Below are 17,427 nucleotides of genomic sequence, written 5' to 3' on the forward strand. Positions count from 1 at the left end.
GGTGTGAACTTGGCCCTAGTTGTCAATTCTGAATTCATATAACCACCATAAACCAAAAAGTTAGCCCAGGCCTTGCTTGCCTGTATAAGTCTCCAAGCTAGAGTGTTTTTGTAACTCCTTCGGGACAGAGTGTAGTCGAATTTATGCCCGCCCCTCCGTGCAGCTGCGGGAGCACGCTTGTCCGCATTGAGCCTGCGCCAACTGGCCCCGACTGGTCACAAAGAATGGTGCAGATATCGGGCGATCAAGGAGGTTTTAGCCCGTGAGTTAGTGATCTGTGCGGAACACCCTGGAGGAAGCCCCAGGTCTGTATAAAGCTTTTATCAACCCTCGTCTCAGGTACACTTTAAGCCTTATGTGGCGTAAATCTTACTACACAAAGGGCTGCTGGTGCATACCAAGAGCGCTTCTGAGCGCTTTTAAAAACACCAGCGCTTTGAAAAGTGCTTGGCTAATGTATGTGAATGGGATGGATCACACCAGAGCTGTGTGATTTTTCTCCCAAACGCAAACGCGGGTCCTGCAGCATTTCTGCTGATTTCTGAAGCGATTCAGCCTCAATGTTAAGTATAGGAAAGTGGAAAATTGCTCTGAAAAGTGCTAGATCAAAGTGATTTTCCAAGCATTTTTGTTACAGAAGATGTTCAATTACAGCTCTACTGTAACAAAAAATAAAAACCGCTACACCAAAACGCTCCAAATATTGCTAGGCACATGCGTAGAATCGGCTAGAAAAATCACTTCAAAAAGCGCTGAGCGTTTGCGATTACACTATCACTTTTTGGTGTGCACTGGCTCTAACTCCTGCAATTGTGTGCTTGTGCAAGGAAAACTGCTGAAAAAGTGGAACAGCTTCTCGTCCAATCAGGTTTCAGCTATTGGATGAAACAAAAACCCTACATGATTTATTTGTAACTTTACTGTTTTGCACCTGTATTTAAAAAACACAATGTTATGACAGCCCACATAGTCATGTCAGGCTACTAAATTCTTGGTTTTCCACACTATGAAAATTAGAGCTGTTTTCTGTGTACAGAAAAACGCAATAAAAGTCAATTAGCTTTTTTCTTTTTCCACAAAATGCAAATTTTTGCATGCAAATGTGTTCAGGGAAAGAAACTGAAAGCTTGCTGCATTTTTTTTAGACAACACATCAGTTTCCTTTGTAATGATGGCCAATATGTTAAATGCATATGACAATAAGCCAAAAAAAAACACATAAACCAGCTTGAAAACTTGCATAAGGAAAACACATGCAGAATGTAATATCCTTGGGGAAACACTACCTTAGTGAATGGTTCCTGGTATGTAATTAGTCTCTTTAGATAATTTTGAGTTAACAGTGTAAATATTACTGGTTAGGGATGGCAATACTTAGAACTCATGGAGAAGCATGTGATCAGTTTAAACAGCTGACAGGTTTGCAAGGTTCTGATTTGCTGTTACTAACTTCCTGGCAGTGCTGTAGCTAAGGAGCTGTTGGCCCCGATGCAAGTTTTACATTGGGGCCCCCCAAGCACTCTATACATAACAATTGATACGTCGCACCAAAACCTGACAATGGCAACTACAGTGTCAGAGGTGCAAGAAGGGGATATAGAACAGTTTAATGATTATCACTCTTCAAAGTATCTATAGAAGGGATTATGTGCACAGGACCAGTAGAGAGCTAATACTGTAGTTGAGGGAGGGCCCTTCAAGGCCCCTCTGGCCTAAGGGCTCCGATGTGGTCGCAACGCCTATTGCTACCCCCTGCTTCCTGGTTTAACACATGATCATGACAAGCAAATCAGAGCCTAACAAATCAGCTGAGCAAACTGATCCTGTGCTTCTCCATAAAGCATTGCCATTCCTACGTTGGTAGTTTTGTGTTCGCAGGCCATATGTCATAAACTGGGGCATGCCCACAAACTAGGCCAATACTTGGGCTTCATGCAGCATTTTAGGGTTGATTCCCATTCTAGTAGCAAAATCATGTAAATGTGCCGCAGAATTGCAATCACTGTGCGATTTGTGTTTTGCACTCGGAGTGTGAACCTTCTTCCCCTTTTAACTGCCTCCACGCTCTGTAAGTTCACAGGTGTCTAGAAGAAGTTTGATAATACAGTTGTTGCAGCTGCTGTTCTGTGCTTCCACAAATAGCAGCATGGCACTCCTTGCGGTACAGTCTGTTGTGACTTTTTCTAATGTCTCTCCTGTGTACTCTTTTTCTTTTATTATTACTGTATATCCTGTGTACTTATTTATTTTGTTATTATTGTATGTTGTTTCTGTTCTGTCACACCTTTATGTACACTGTATTTCCTGTATGAACACAGAAGTGAAGAATGTCCTATGTGTGAGTGTTAGTGAAACTGGTATAGTATTTACCTATGGACAGGTTCTCTTATTGTTGTTTATACAAATACACCAGTGCTGGTGGACTTTAAGCTTCAACCTACTTCCTGCTTTGAACCTGTCCGGTCTACCAGGAGTAGAAGCTGAGCATGTGACTTAACAAAACACAGTGTCAAAGGTTACCCAAATAACCACTACACTATCCAGCAGTGGCTGGAGAGTGGAAAAGCCTGTTCCCACTACACGATTTTTCCAAAGACCGGCTATTTTTCTGAGCGACTAACTATCGTTTCCGTGATCTTGAGTCTTGGGTACAGGTGCCCGATCATGTAAATGACATTTAGTGATGCGCGGCGATGACTACCATGACGGCGGACCGGATCGTCAAGATCCCAGACAACTCTGCGCAAAGTACAGCATTTACTTGACTTTCCGTTCGCGCTCGTAATATGCTGTTGTCTTTACACGCCGGCTGGAAGATGGATCCATCTTCCTCCGGTGGGTGGTGAGTATTTAGCTATACGGTTAAGGGCTCAGCCTCTGACACAGGACCTCGGGCAAGACTCCCTAACACTGTTTACTGCCTGTAGAGCGCACCCTAATGGCTGCAGCTCATGCACAATATACATTTTATGTGTCTTGTCAACTGCTGCAAAGATACAGGCTGCTGAGATCAAAGCCCAGTGGGGTGAGTTATGAAGGTCACTACTGTTTAGGGTTAAGTACTGATTAGGGGGCCAGTGGGCTAGCATGGGGGCAGGATGCATTTAGCTGTTAGGTTTAGAAGGTTAAGGATAGGCATTAGGAAATGGTTAACATTGAGGAGCTTAGGGTCAGGTTTCAGGAAAGGGGTATATTGGTGAGGGAACTGGCAGAAGTAGATTGATGGAGGAGATGCAGACAGATCAGGGATGAGAGACTTTATGTGCATATATGCACAAATATTGTGCATACATTGTTATCTCATTGACCATCCATGTTGGAGATCTGTGGGGAAGTCTAACCACAGATGCCTCAGCAAATGAGGCCCAGTGTCCCAGCACTTAGGACTGTGGCCCACTCGATCCCTGGCGATTCCAAACAGTGCTAGGCTAATGAAAGTCAATGTAGGCGAAACCACAGGAGCGATTGTGATTAGGCCAAACCGCAATCGTGGGTCCTGCAGCATTTGTGGCACATTTGCGCTCCAGTACAATGCATAGGGCCACTGCATAATCGCTTTGAATTTGCTGCAAAAGTGATTTTGCAGCAATTTTACTACCTGAACCTCCCCAAAAAAATTGCTAGAAATAAACTAAAATCGACACAAACAAAACAAAATGGAAATTGCTTCAGAAATCACTGTACAAAACACTAGCAAACACACTGAGAGGTTGCGACTAGTGGTGGTGGGCGCCTGGCCTTAGGGTTGGTGTACTGTGGCTGAGCGCTGTTATAACCGCGCAGGAGATTTGGGCGCAGCCGGCGCCACCATAGGCTGTAATAGGCATTATGGCTATAGCAACGGAGAGTGAGTAACTTTGGCGCTGTCAGAAAACTTGGCTTAAGTCACTTTTAAAACCCTGTAATTCGGCCTGCCAGTAAACAGCTGGAAGCTGAATTACATCATTCCCCACCATCCACATGGACCTGGAGGGGGAATAGAAATTAACGCCGCCGAGATTTGAGCAGGAGTAGGGTAAGCCGTATATCAGCTGTATCCTGCGCCCAAGTCTCCCGGCGGCTATTTCATAGGTACGCTACTAAGGCTTTGGTGGTTTTGGATTCAACACACTTCACCACGTCCCCAAGCAATGGGGGACTTATTCATAGAGACAGAATGAGATCTTTTGTAGCCTTTTTTATTAACCACTACTAGAGAAAACCTCAATTGTTAGACCCTTTGGCTTCTAAGATTTGTCCAGCACCTCCCCCCGGAATGTATACTTTAACACCCTGCTATATTGGAAAATGGGGAATTCAGAGCACCTGTCTGACTGTAAGGGAACTGTGTTTACATAGCCTGTAACAGAGATGCACGTAAAGGACATGTTTCGGGTGTCTGAGCCTATGTGTGTCTTGCTTTGTTTTTGTTACTTTATGCACAGGCTCACTTCAAGGGCCTGTTTACAATGACAAATGGTTCTGGGTGGTGCACATAAGTCAGCACCACTGCTAGGCAAGGCTGAGTACAAAGTGGTGTAGCCCCATGCAGTACAAGTCAATGGGACCGCCAATCTCCACTGCTTCCACAGCTTTTTTTTTTGCTGTGGCACATCGCTATGCAACGTGTTGAAATAAGCCCCAGAGCAAATCTGTGTTCAATTCTCTTTCATTTGAACACTTCCCCCATCACGTCCTGCGTAATCTAAACTGTCATGAGTCATTTTATGCGCCATATGCAATTCTGTTAAAGTGCACAGGACAGAAGGAAAACCTAGAGAAATTCAACAAATAAACAACAAACACAGAACACTTATATCGCACTTTTCTCCTGGCGGACTCAAAGCGCCAGAGCTGCAGCCACTAGGGTGCACTCTATAGGCAGTAGCAATGTTAGGGAGACTTGCCCAAGGTCTCCTACTGAATAGGTGCTGGCTTACTGAACAGGAAAAGCCAAGATTCAAACCCAGGTCTCCTGTGTCAGAGGCAGAGCCCTTAACCATTACTCCATTCAGCCACTCGTATGTATGTATTTACATAAGCTGTATGTATATAGAGAGTTTAGCCTGTGTAATAACCCCTTATCTGTGAATAATCATGAGTGTAATTTGCTCTCAGCTTTTTCAGCTAGCTGCCTCGGCAGAACAGCTAATTTGTAAATGCAGGATGTTAATCCTATGTCTGCGTCCATGAAAGCTGGAATTAGACACACTACAGATTTATTGCAGGATTTGTATCAGCTGTGACAAATAACATTTTTTCTATAAAGGTTATTATGCTGTTGCTTATCTTTTAGAGCATAGAGGTGGTTGTGAGTTCAGGTCTGCTTTAAGGCACCTCTTGACCACAGGCCAGAAGATTTGTGACATGGGCATTCAGAAGTTTTTTGCCCATTTCCTCATACAGGTGACATGAGCTGTGCCTGGCACTGCGGCAGGTTTTTCCTCCACTGATGATTGCTAAGAAGTAACGTTATATGGTTACCTCCTCTGTTTCTTTCCACCACTGATGATGATCTGGAGAAGGAACAGACTCCTCAGGCTGTCTGTGATTTCCTCTGAGGTTAGCTTGGCCTACTGAGGAAATCCTCTTCATGACTTCTGTGGATTCCGCCGTTCATATAATTTTTAGAGCTGCTAAATTTAGACTTGTCATGTCTGAACTGGATTTGATAAGTTTCATTTTTTTTTTAAATTAATCTTGTGCCAGTTTTGTCTAGCGTGTGCCTGTGTAATACATCCCAGCTCCTTTTACCTTGGAAGGCGTGATGTGTAAAGGATAAGCGGAGTCGTACAAGAAAACATTTGTACTTGGAGCAATCACAAATATAAACCGGAAAAAAGACGATTTGTTGGGGAAGCTGATAGGACAGAATTCTCATTGCTCTGAGTCCTGCTGTGACACGGTCACACTGAAGGAGGAGCTTCTGAGCAGTTGTAGCAGCTGTGGAGAGTGTTGAGGCCACGTTGCCCTCTAACCTACCACTTCAGAATCAGAATCTACTTTATTTACCAAGTATGACCAAAGTCACACCTGGAAATATTTGTGGTACACACGGCATTTGTAATAGAGCAGTAAGAGACGCAGGGGCGCCTCTAGCCATTTTGTCACTCCAGGCGAGAAAACCTGTGGCGCCCCCCCATGAAAATAATCGTAATGCGGCAATGTTTCACCAGAAAATAATCGTAATATGGCAATGTTTCACAAATATAGTCTCCAGTGCAGGGCTTCGGATGCCATTTTCCCATAGCCCTGCTCTGCCTGCCGAAACCCACAGACTCCACAGGCTGCAGAAGTGAGCTTACGGGCTGCGGCCAGTGAACTGGCGCGGCGTATATAAGAAGCTGCAAGCCATTTCATCACCTGGGGACACACCATCAGGCATAGGTCTATGCCCCCTCCCCGCACAGCACTCGTGACCGCCTCGTCATGGCAGAGGGGGATGGAAGGAGGCAGAAGGGGACAGAAAGAGCCACAGGGAGACAGAAGGAGGCACAGAAGGAGGCACAGGAGGACAGAGGAAGGTGCAGGGGGCAGAGGTGGCACATGGGAACTGACGAGGCACATGGAGACAGAAGGAGGCACAAAGGGAGATAGGAGGCACGGGAGGACAGAAGTAGGCAGTGGGGGACTGAAGGAGGAACAGGGGGCAGAGGTAGTACAAGGGGACAAATAAAGGCAAAGGAGACATAAGGAGGCACAGGGGGACAGAAGCAGGCACAAAGGGGCACAGAAGGAGGCAGAGGTGGCACAGGAGGACTGAAGGAGGCACATGGAGACAGAAGGAGGCACAAAGGGAGACATAAGGACAAACAGGGGGTCAGACATGGCACAAGGAGACAGAAGGAGCCACAAAAGGGACATAAGGAGGCACAAACGGGGAAGCAAGGATGCACAAGGCACAGAGGTGGCAGCTGCTGCAACTTACGCTAAGTAGATGCAGCAGAAGCAAGTAACAGAACACCCATGGGGGTGGGGTTTAGTCTGGGGCTGGGCTTAATTTGGGGGCAGGGCTTAATCCAGCAGTTTGGCGCCCCCCAGGACCAATGGCACTCCAGGCAATGGCCTGTACTGCCTATGCCTAAAGGCGCCCCTGAAGAGACGTTAAAGAGGAACGCCAGTAAAACTAATGTAATAATAATGTAATAAAAATTATGTATAAATGATTTAGGCAGTGTTTTTCCATTGTAAAATCTTTCCTCTCCCTGATTTACATTCTGACATTTATCACATGGTGACATTTTTACTGCTGGCGGGTGATGTCAGTGGATGCTGCTTGCTCTGTGACAGAGGCGCTATACCCAGCTCTTGACCAAACAGTGTACCCCTCCAAAAATCGTTTGCCTGAAGAAGCGGGACTGTTACCCATGAAACGCGTTGCACTTTGGAGTTATTCTTAAATGTTACTTTAAACTGCAAGTAACTTGCCCGTTGTCTGGCCATTTCTTCCAGAAGGGAGGTGAGTCCACCCACTTCGCCCTTTTTAACGATTTTAATTAATTTTACTCTACCTGGCGTCTCTGTTATCCTACTACAAAACAATTGAGCAGAGGATCATGTTTCAGCTAGGCAGGGAAATAAAGGGAAGAAGAGGAATATATTATAGATAAAAAGAACCCCCAGCATGCAACTGAATGGCAATGGCTATGAAAGGGCCAGCGCTCCTAAGGTATGTGATAACTAAACCATAGCAGCAAAAAAGTTTTGAATGCAGGATTAGCATCTTTATCACTTAATACACTCAGACCATTTGCTGTTGAAATTTTGATTTTTGTGGTGACAATCCTGCTGTAAGATTGTACAATCAATATTGTGTCATTGTTGGAAAATTATAGGGCAGCTTCCCTTTAAATTAAAAGCTTGAGTTAAAGTTAAATTCCCTCTTTGTTTAGAAATGGTTAAAAAATTGAAAACTCCCTTCAGTTCAGTTTTACACATTGCTGGGATTAATCTCATACATTATTAAAGGCTGCATACCTAGACTCTGAGTGCAGAGTCACCTAATCCTTCCATCCGGCAGTCTGTCTAATTTGGATGCTGTCAGTCACTCGCTGCAGATTGTGAACATAACAAGACCTACGACTTTGTGCAGCTAATAACTCCTGCAGGAATAGGAAATATGTGGGGCTGTCTGTACTAAAACAGAGTATAGATTCCAGGCCAGAAAACCAAGTGCAGGTTGTGCTTGGCTGGCTTTGGAAATTAATAGTTGTCTGAAAATAGAAAAGGGAAGTCATTTTTAATGACATTTGATTGCAAAACTATCTGCGAATCACCAATACATTTATAAAGCAGAAATGCCATATGGGTTTGGGTAAGGTGTTTGATTTGCTGGCTTCTTATATCTCTATAGCTATCCCTACCAGAATGTTCAGTTTGACCCTCAATTAGTCAAATATCGTCTGTGTTGGTCCTTGGAGAGTGAGTGGGCAAATCACTGCTTAAAGTGGACCTGAACTCTTGCACAGGACAGAAGGGAAACAGCGAGAAATGCACCCTGTGTGTATTTCCAGAGTGTAGCCTGTTTTATTCCCCCTCATCTGTCACTAATCACAAGTTGTCATTTGATCTCTCCCTTGTGTCAACTGACTGCCGTAGGAGGTAAGCTCATGTGAAAGCACAGGATGTTAACAATATGTCTGCTTCCATGAATCAGGAAGAAGTATAAACAGTGCAGATTTATTGTAGTATTTGTATCAGCTGTAACAAAGAAATGTTTTTCTTTAAAGGTGGTTATGGTGTTGCTTATCTTTTATAACAGAAGGGACGTTCTGAGTTGAGGTCCGCTTTAATGACCTTAAAAAGAAAAAAAAAGTACTTTTACAGCCGCTGGTGTGCATCAGGCCTATAGCCTAGTTATTTTATAATGTCATATAATCAAATTTACAGACAGCTGCTTCAGGCCATGTTGGCCTTCATCAGAGCCAGGTCTGGATTGATATGACTGCATGAGTAGGACTTTTAGGGTGAAGGGATTTTAAATAGACAAAATAATATCTACCATAGAATTATTAGGGTTTTTTTTGAACTCCTAAAGATTCTGCCTCTCCCTGACTTAACTGGAAACAGCTGCAGAGTAATCTCACATTCAGTTTGGCAGTATAGGAGCTAGTGGTGGTTTTGGTCTCTGTATCTTTAACAGAGGGACAATAAGCAATGCCTCTGATCTCGCAAGTTCCCTGGAAACCCACCTGGCTCAGAGAGGATTCCTAAGAAATGCTAGAAGGGTTTTTGGAACAGGTCACAGAATGACGACCTCTTCCCAGGCTGGTACTGGTTGTTTTTCCATTGTTTTAATCCTACAGTGCTGTTTTTGGTACAACGTTGACGCCTGCTTGGATATGTTATTTAATCATCATCAGCTTTTAATTCTGCTTTTTACAGACTGGTGCTTTCAGTCACGATTTATAGCAGCCCTGCCATCTGTAGGCTAAAAGCAGGTACTGCAATGCTTTAGGTAACTGCTGGAACAAAATCTTATATAGAGGCAAAATATTACATAGTTCTGTGCAGTGTAACTAGTAATGTATTCCTGACTTTATATCCAAAGGCGTTAATAATTATTATTTCATACACTGACTACTTGGAGGGAGGCAGGGTGCTGAGTCATAAAAGCATTTTGGTAGTTTTTTGGCCCAGGGGTGCCTTGTATGTCAGAGCCATCAAGGTAACCTCACCCCAAAAAGTTTGAGAACCAGCTGGGCTGTGGTATAATCAAAGTTGTTGTAAAATATTCTGGTAGACTCTTGACTTTGCCACCAACCGTGAAAACCTGTCCGGCCAGGCTGCTGGATTACAAATAAGCTGCTCCTCCAGGGCAAGTGCTAACTGATTGCTTAATAACTACCTCAAGGTTTTCACCGTTTTGTTCCTCATGAAGGTGTCTGTGTGTTTTTTCTCTGTAGGTGGGGAACCCTCGTGTGGAGCTGACGCTGACTGAGCTGCAGGACATGGCTTCCCGCCAGCAGCAGCAGATTGAGAACCAGCAGCAGATGTTGGTGGCCAAGGTGAGTGAGCTCCATAGCTTTGTGTGACGGAGGTGGCAGAACGTGACTCCCAAACAAACTGCTCATCCCGCTGCTGTATGTAATTAACATAAACGCTTCTTTTTAATGGGATGCCAGTGGTAGCTTATAAAACCCTCTGTTTTTCTGCTAGTTGTAATTATTTATAATTGTAAAAATGTTAGGCTGGTTTGTAGGAGAGATGGAGCAAGTCTGAATATGTTCTTTTACAAAAAAAATAAAATTGGTTTTTCACGCTTTTTACCCATACGCTGATTTTTCTAGAACAATATACAGAAATCGGCTAATGGCTGGAAAGGAGGTTCTAACTAATGCACATTCTCACACAGACAGACACAAAACACTCTCTGTAATAATGTAACACAAACATACACAAACTGTAACTCAATCACACACTCTAAAGGCCCATACGCGCGTCGGATTTCCACGAACGACGGGTCGTTTGAACGTCCCGTCGTTCGCCCGCTAAATCGGGCGTGTGTACAGGCTGTCGTTCGCTTGATAAGGGCGAGTTTGAGCGATCCGCCCGGCGGATCACTCAAACTCACCCTTATCAAGCGAACAACAGCCTGTACACATGCCCGATTTAGCGGGCGAACGACGGGACGTTCAAACGACCCGTCGTTCGCGGAAATCCGACGTGTGTATGGGCCTTAACACAGACACACAAACACTCTCTATAATAAAGACATTCACACACACTCTCAGTAACACGATCTGTAACGCAGACACACAAACACTCCCTGTAATACAGACATACACACTTACACAACCATACACTCTGTAACACAAACTCTGTAATACAGACATACACAAATACTCTCTATAACACAGCCATACACTATTTAACAGACACACAAACACTCTCTGTAATACTGTAATACAGACATACACTCTTTGTAATACAAACCTACACACACACTCTCTATAACACAAAATATACTCTGTGTAGAGGTGCCAATACACAGTATAATCAAATAGTTTGATTTTCCCATTGATTTGGCCAAAATGATGAAATAGAGAAACCCAATTGATTTATACAGGTTTTTTTTTTTTTTTTTGTTAAAAATCTGATCGGATGTATTGGAAAAATCTGGTTGATCGTTTTGAAAATTGAATGGTGTATGGTTGGTTTGATGAAATAATCTAAAAGATCAAATCTTTAACTACTTAAGGACCACAGTGTTAACCCCCCCCCCCCCCCCCCCCCCAAGACCAGGCAATTTTTCAATAAATAGGCCACTGCAGCTTTAAGGCCTCGCTGCAAGGGCCACACAGCTCAGCACACAAGTGATTCTCCCCCTCCCCCCTTTTCTCCCCACCAACAGTGCTTTCTGTTGGTGGGGTCTGATCGCAGCCCCAATGTTTATTTTTTGTAAATATTTATTTTATTAATTTTTACAGGCCCGCAGGACTTCACGGCAATCGGCGTTAGGCGGTCCTGGGGCTGCTGCCGCGTCCACGCCCATTGGCCTGATGCGGTCGGCAAGTAGTTAAAAAAAAAAAAAAACCTGAATGGTGTATGGCCACCTTAACACACGCACGCACGCACGCACGCACGCACACACGCTTCCCCAGTGTGTACCAGCCCTTAAAAAAGTATGCTAGTGCGTTTCAGGCGTAACACAGACATAAAGACACACTTGCTGTAACACACACCCACTAACACATACACATGCTAACAACACACGCGCACACACTCTCACGCGCGCACACACTCGCGCGCACGCACTCGCGCGCACGCACTCGCGCGCACACACTCGCACACACTCGCAATGTGGGGGAAAAGTAATGTCAATAGGGAATTCTCTTCAGTCAATAGGCAGAGGAGTAGCATCCCTGACTCAGACATGTCACAATCTGACACATATGCGCTTGTGCTATCTCTGCCACACTGCCCATTAAAGTTAACGTTGGTATGTTATCTGGAAGTCACTCTCTAAAGCTTATCCTGGCTTGCTTCTGCTTCCACAGAATGAGACCTCAGGGAGCCATTTTGCTCCATCAGGAAAGGGCTGCAAGCCACGGGAAATGGCCGACACAGATGTGTGGGACTCCATGTTTGTTTACATTGCTGCTGTTTTTCTTCCTGTGTGCCTTGAAGCGCATCCTGTGTGGCTTGTAACATCAGCTTTTTGTTTTCTGTGTGATCAGAAATGCGCTGTTCTGTGCCAGTGTAACCCTCTCTTTTGTTGGATGGGCAGGAGCAGCGCCTGCGGTATCTGAAGCAGCAGGAACGCCGTCAGCTGCAGAGCGTATCGGAGAGTGACAAGCTTCAGAAGCTCAAGGAGCGTGTGGAGACTCAGGAGAACAAGCTGAAGAAGATCCGGGCCATAAGAGGACAAGTGGACTACAGCAAAGTCATGAACGGCAACCTGTGTAGGTCTTTTAACTTAAACCCCCTCCCCCCCGTGCTGGAAATAAATGTCTCTTGAAGGGGACCTTAAGTGACGTGACAGAATGAGATAGTCATGTGTATGTGCAGAGCAAAGCATACAAGTAAATATGCTGTTACCTTTCTTTTTTTCTCTGCCTGAAAGAGTTAATATTCAGCTATGCAACTGACAGTTTTTCTCCAATCAAGACCCAGTCCCACTATAACCCCCTTCACTGAGCCTCTAAAGCCTTCTACACACACCTGACTTAAGCAGGCTGTAGGCGATAACTATCACCCCAGCCGACAATCGGGCATGCGTAAGGTGCTGACTCCTCTTTATGCCCAACCCACAAGAGATCTGCCAAATGGATCTCTCAACTCAACTCCAGTGACGCCGATCCCATTGTTTGCGCTGCTAGTTGTCAATCAATCGTCCCCATCTACACAGCTAACGCGCGCGCACGCGTGTGTGTGTGTGTGTGTGTGTGTGTGTGTGTGTGTGTGTGTGTGTGTGTGTGTGTGTGTGTGTGTGTGTGCAGCTCGGCTAAGCAATGTTGCCAAAGAGGATCAGTTGGGTATTTGTACAGGGATGGGCTCACAAGTAATCACTAGTCCGTAAGGACTCAAATTCATAATTAAAATGAGCCTTAATTGCCGCAGCTGTGCTGCTGGTTGATAAGGGGTTATTTACACACAATTCCGCCTCCTGCCTTCGCTCCAAATAGCTTGCACGTGTCCTATTGGATCCGTTGCAAGCCACTCCACGGCACACTTCCTCCTTTCAGCTTGAATGGGGAAGTGCGCGTAGTGAGACTTGAATCGCGTCCAATAGGACGTGTGCAAGCTATTTAGGTTGCAGGCAGGACAGCGGAATTGTGGGTAAATAACCCCTTATTAACCAGCCGCACAGCTGCGGCAATTAAGGCTCATTTTAATTACGAATTTGAGTCCTTCCGGACTCGTGATTAGTCGTGAGCCCATCCCTGCATGTGTACGCACCCTAAGATAACGGAATAGATTAAAAGGTCAATAGTTCATATATTTTAGCACTGAGATTAGGGACAGACTGTGTCATTGAGCTGAGACAAAACAATAAATCTAGTTTATCTACTTTTTAAACATAACTTAAAACTGTGGGGTACCTAAGACTCAGCGCCCACTATTTTATTGGGTTCTTCCCTATGCCCAACTTTACCTACATTGGAGCAAATTGCGAGTTTTGATGCCTAACCAGTGGGGTTAGATTAGTTCTTCTAGCTTTTGCTCCCAGCATACATCAGTAAGCGTTGAGCTCCTGTGACATTGTTGCTGGTTTACTGGGTTGCCTTCCTTGGACCGCATTTGTTAATAATCAAGTTACACCTGGAACACTCCAAAAATCCATTCAACTTTGCAGATGCTGAGTCGGTCATCTGGCCATCACGACTTGGGCCTGGCCATCACGACTTGGGCCTGGCCATCACGACTTGGGCCTGGCCATCACGACTTGGGCCTGGCCATCACGACTTGGCCCTAGCCAAAGATTGTCAATCACCTATTCTTGCCTATTTCGTCCCCCTTCCAACAAGTAAAATTACTTTTCGCTTGCTGTCCTTATATTTACCACACGTGGGCAGGTGCCATAGCACTGAAATAATTTATGTTCATGTCTTGGTGACTGTTTTTCAATGTCGTGGCTGATTAATATATCAGAATATAATTAGAAAATAGAAATGTGTGTAAGATTGAAATGCATCTCTGGTTAATAGTGAATACATCTCCGGGGAGGGAAGAAAGTATACTTAACTTTTCTGTGGCAGTCTTTACATCAGCAGGTCCTGCAGTGCTGTGTCCCCTGATTTTCCTGTGTAGAGGTTACACAGTATTTTTGGTCTCCACTTCATGCTTTAAAGGAAATATCCACAAAAAAAAAAAAAAAAAAAATTTTACGCATGGCACCACTAACGCGTAAAAATGTATGCGTTAATCTTCCTGCACTATCAGGAATGAGTAAAAATGTACGCATGCGGCCCGCCGACCCCCAAGGTCGGCAAGCTGACAGCGGGGGACTGAAGCAGCAGTGATTGACTAAGAGAGCACGGGATGGCTGCATGGGGCTGGTAGAAGCCCCAGGTAAGTGAAACTTTTTTTTTTTTTTTTTGCGTGAACCTTCCCTTTAAAAGACAACTGAAGCAAAAGGGATATGCATGCTGCCATATTTATTTCCTTTTAAGCAATACCAGTTGCCTGACTGTCCTGCTGAACTTTCTGGTCCATAGACCCTGAACAAGCATAGGCACATCAGGTGTTTCTGAAATTGTCAGAACTGACCAGATTAGCTGCATGCTTGTTTCTGGTATTGTTCAAACACCACTGCAGCCAAATAGATCAGCAGGGCTGCCAGGCTACTGGTATTGTTTAAATGGAAATAAATATGGCAGCCTCCATATTCTTCTCACATCAGTTATGCTCTACAGTGAACAGACTTGTTCCTGAAATCTTGGTTCAGGAGTTGATCTTTGCAAAGTGGATAATGGCTGTCCAAGGCACATGTCAGAGGATTGAGGGAATGGCCACCTTAAAGCGGATCCGAGATGAAAATCTAACTATAACAAGTAAATTGTCTATAGATCTTATCTAAAGTTTAGATAGTTTACACAGCAAAACAGTATATGATTATTTCTTCGTGTGATGCAATGAGAGCGGCCATGTTCTGCTTGTAATCATTACACACAGGCAAGCTGCTCTGTATCCCCACCCCTCAGCCTGTGAAAACTTCACTCCCCTCTCCTCCTCCCTCCTCCCCTTTGCCTCTGAAATCTCTGGCTAGTAACCTCCTCCTGCCCAGACTGAACTCCCATAAGCCCTTGCTACATGGGTCTCAGAGTGCCAAGGCACTGGAGAAGCTGTGGGCGAGGCTTGTTTGGTTAATAGGTAATTAGAGTATTAAAACAAAGTATTTGGCTTGAGGAATGCCCTGTAAACTATATGAAAGGAAGGAAAGGACAATTATGCAATGAGCAAAAGTTTATTTTGGATCCACTTTAAGGCTTTTATGTTTTGGGTTAAGCTGGATGCACTTTATCCATAATCCAGTTCCTGGCTGCCGTATTTGGGCTCACCCATTCTCTGTAACCCAGGCTGCAGTGATGCGTCTCGTGGCACAGTTTGCTGGTCTGTATGACCAGCTTTAGTACATGTGAATGGGCTGGCGACTGTTGTATGACACATGTTTGTTTTCTGGCAGCAGCTGAGATAGAGCACATCAGCGACGTGTTCCAGGAGAAGCAGCAGGAGCTGCAGGCCGCTGTGCTGAAAGTGGAGCAGCTCACCCAGCAACTGGAAGACCTGCGCAAAGGCAAATTAAATGGCTTCCCGGCTTACAATGGGCAGATGACGGGGCCTGCTGCACTGGAGCTGAAGAAGCTCTATCAGGAGCTACAGGTAAATGACCCACTTACTGCTCTGTGTTTGATTTCTTCTATCAAAGCGGACCAGAACTCTTACACAGCACACAATGAAAAGTTGTAATCCCACATATAGTTGCTGAAGAAATTCACTGCTTTGCGTTCTGTGATTATTAGCCAGATCAAAGTGTCCAATTATTTTTTATCAGCAGCTGTTGCAGATGAGCTCTGCCAAGGCCGCTTTCCCCATATAGCAAATTCTGACCCCCATACAGTAAACACTGAGGCTTAACCCTTTCAGTGCTCCCTAGAAAGGGAAATCAAGTTAAAGCTTCAGGGTTTTTTTTTTTTTTTTTTTTTTTTTAGGATTTCCAGAAATTATGAAGGATTTTTTTTCCTCGTAAAGGTTTACATTCTGTGGCTAATATTTTAGAGCAGAGAGGAGGTTCTGAGTTTAGTTCCACTTTAAACTTGGCCATACATCAGGCAACTTGTGGCCAATCAACCATACGATTCGTGATGTTTAGCTTAGGCTATTTAGTTGTGCAGTCTTCTGCCCTGGTGCACTCTGGGAAAACAGGCGCTGTTTCTACTCTTGGGAACACAAAAAACATTCTGCAGTGATACACCTACTAGCAGTAAAGAGGTTGCCACCTGTGATACGTTTTTAAGAATGTAAATCAGAGAGAAAAAAGTATTTTTTTGTATGTTCTCCCCATGTCTGCGTGGGTTTCCTCCAGGCACTCATGTTTCCTCCCACATCCCAGAAACATACAGAGAAGTTAATTGGCTCCCTCCTAAGAAAATTGGCCCTAGTCTATGATACATGCACTACATGATACATAGACACTAGACTTATGATTATGGTAGGGATTAGATTGTGAGCTCTGCTGAGGGACAGTTAGTGACAAGACAATATACTCTGTACAGCGCTGCATAATGTCGGCCCTATATAAATAAATAAAAATAAGTACCAGTTGACTGTCAGACCTGCTGATCTTTCTGCCTCTAATACTTTTAGCCATAGACCCTGAACAAGCATGCAGCCAATCAGGTGTTTCTGACATTATTGTCATATCTGACAAGATTTGCTTGTTTCTGGTGTTATTCAGACACTACTGCAGCCAAACAGATCGGCAGGCCTGCGAGGCAACTGGTATTGTGTAAAAGGAAAGAAATATGGCAGCCTCCATATTCTTCTCACTACAGTTGTCCTTGTCCTTTAAATATTTCATATAAAGCTTGCCCTACAAGTACAGATTCTGCAGTGCAGATAGTGTGGATGGCATACTTTTAGGGCCCTTTTCCATTAGTGAAAGTGATGCAATGCAGCTTCGCATCACTTCCGCTGGCGTCCGCGTATCGGGAGATGTGGGAGATTCTCGCTCCGCACACAGTGGAAACTGTTCCATTGCCGTGCATTGAGCTCAGGGTACCCACGGTGCGATGCAGCTATGTAGCCGCATCGCACCGCTGCTAAAGGAAACAGGCCCTTTAGGGCCCATTCACACTAGAAGCGCTTTTCTGAGCGTATTGCAATTGGCGGTTTTTAAAATCACTCCCATTCACTTTCATTAAAATGGTGGGAAAAATCGTGTACGTGAAAATCGCAATGATTTCTCTGCGGTTTTTATGAAAGTGAATGGGAGCGATTAAAAAA

The 17,427-nt window shown here is 44.5% G+C and overlaps 1 protein-coding gene across 11 annotated transcripts in view; it reads left to right on the forward strand.

Annotated features, from left to right (window-relative positions):
• PPP1R13B (protein phosphatase 1 regulatory subunit 13B) overlaps positions 1 to 17,427 on the forward strand; it is a 209,595-nt gene that overhangs the window by 151,589 nt on the left and 40,579 nt on the right. For 10 of the 11 annotated variants that reach the window (XM_068254319.1, XM_068254322.1, XM_068254317.1 and 7 more), the window contains 3 exons: positions 9,885 to 9,986; positions 12,209 to 12,383; positions 15,608 to 15,804. In XM_068254319.1, coding sequence (XP_068110420.1) covers positions 9,885 to 9,986; positions 12,209 to 12,383; positions 15,608 to 15,804 — 474 coding nt within the window. The remainder of the gene's footprint in view (positions 1 to 9,884; positions 9,987 to 12,208; positions 12,384 to 15,607; positions 15,805 to 17,427) is intronic. The other variant, XM_068254316.1, reaches the window with a different exon arrangement.

This window comes from Hyperolius riggenbachi, chromosome 9, assembly GCF_040937935.1.
Source record: "Hyperolius riggenbachi isolate aHypRig1 chromosome 9, aHypRig1.pri, whole genome shotgun sequence".
Classification (NCBI taxonomy): domain Eukaryota; kingdom Metazoa; phylum Chordata; class Amphibia; order Anura; family Hyperoliidae; genus Hyperolius; species Hyperolius riggenbachi.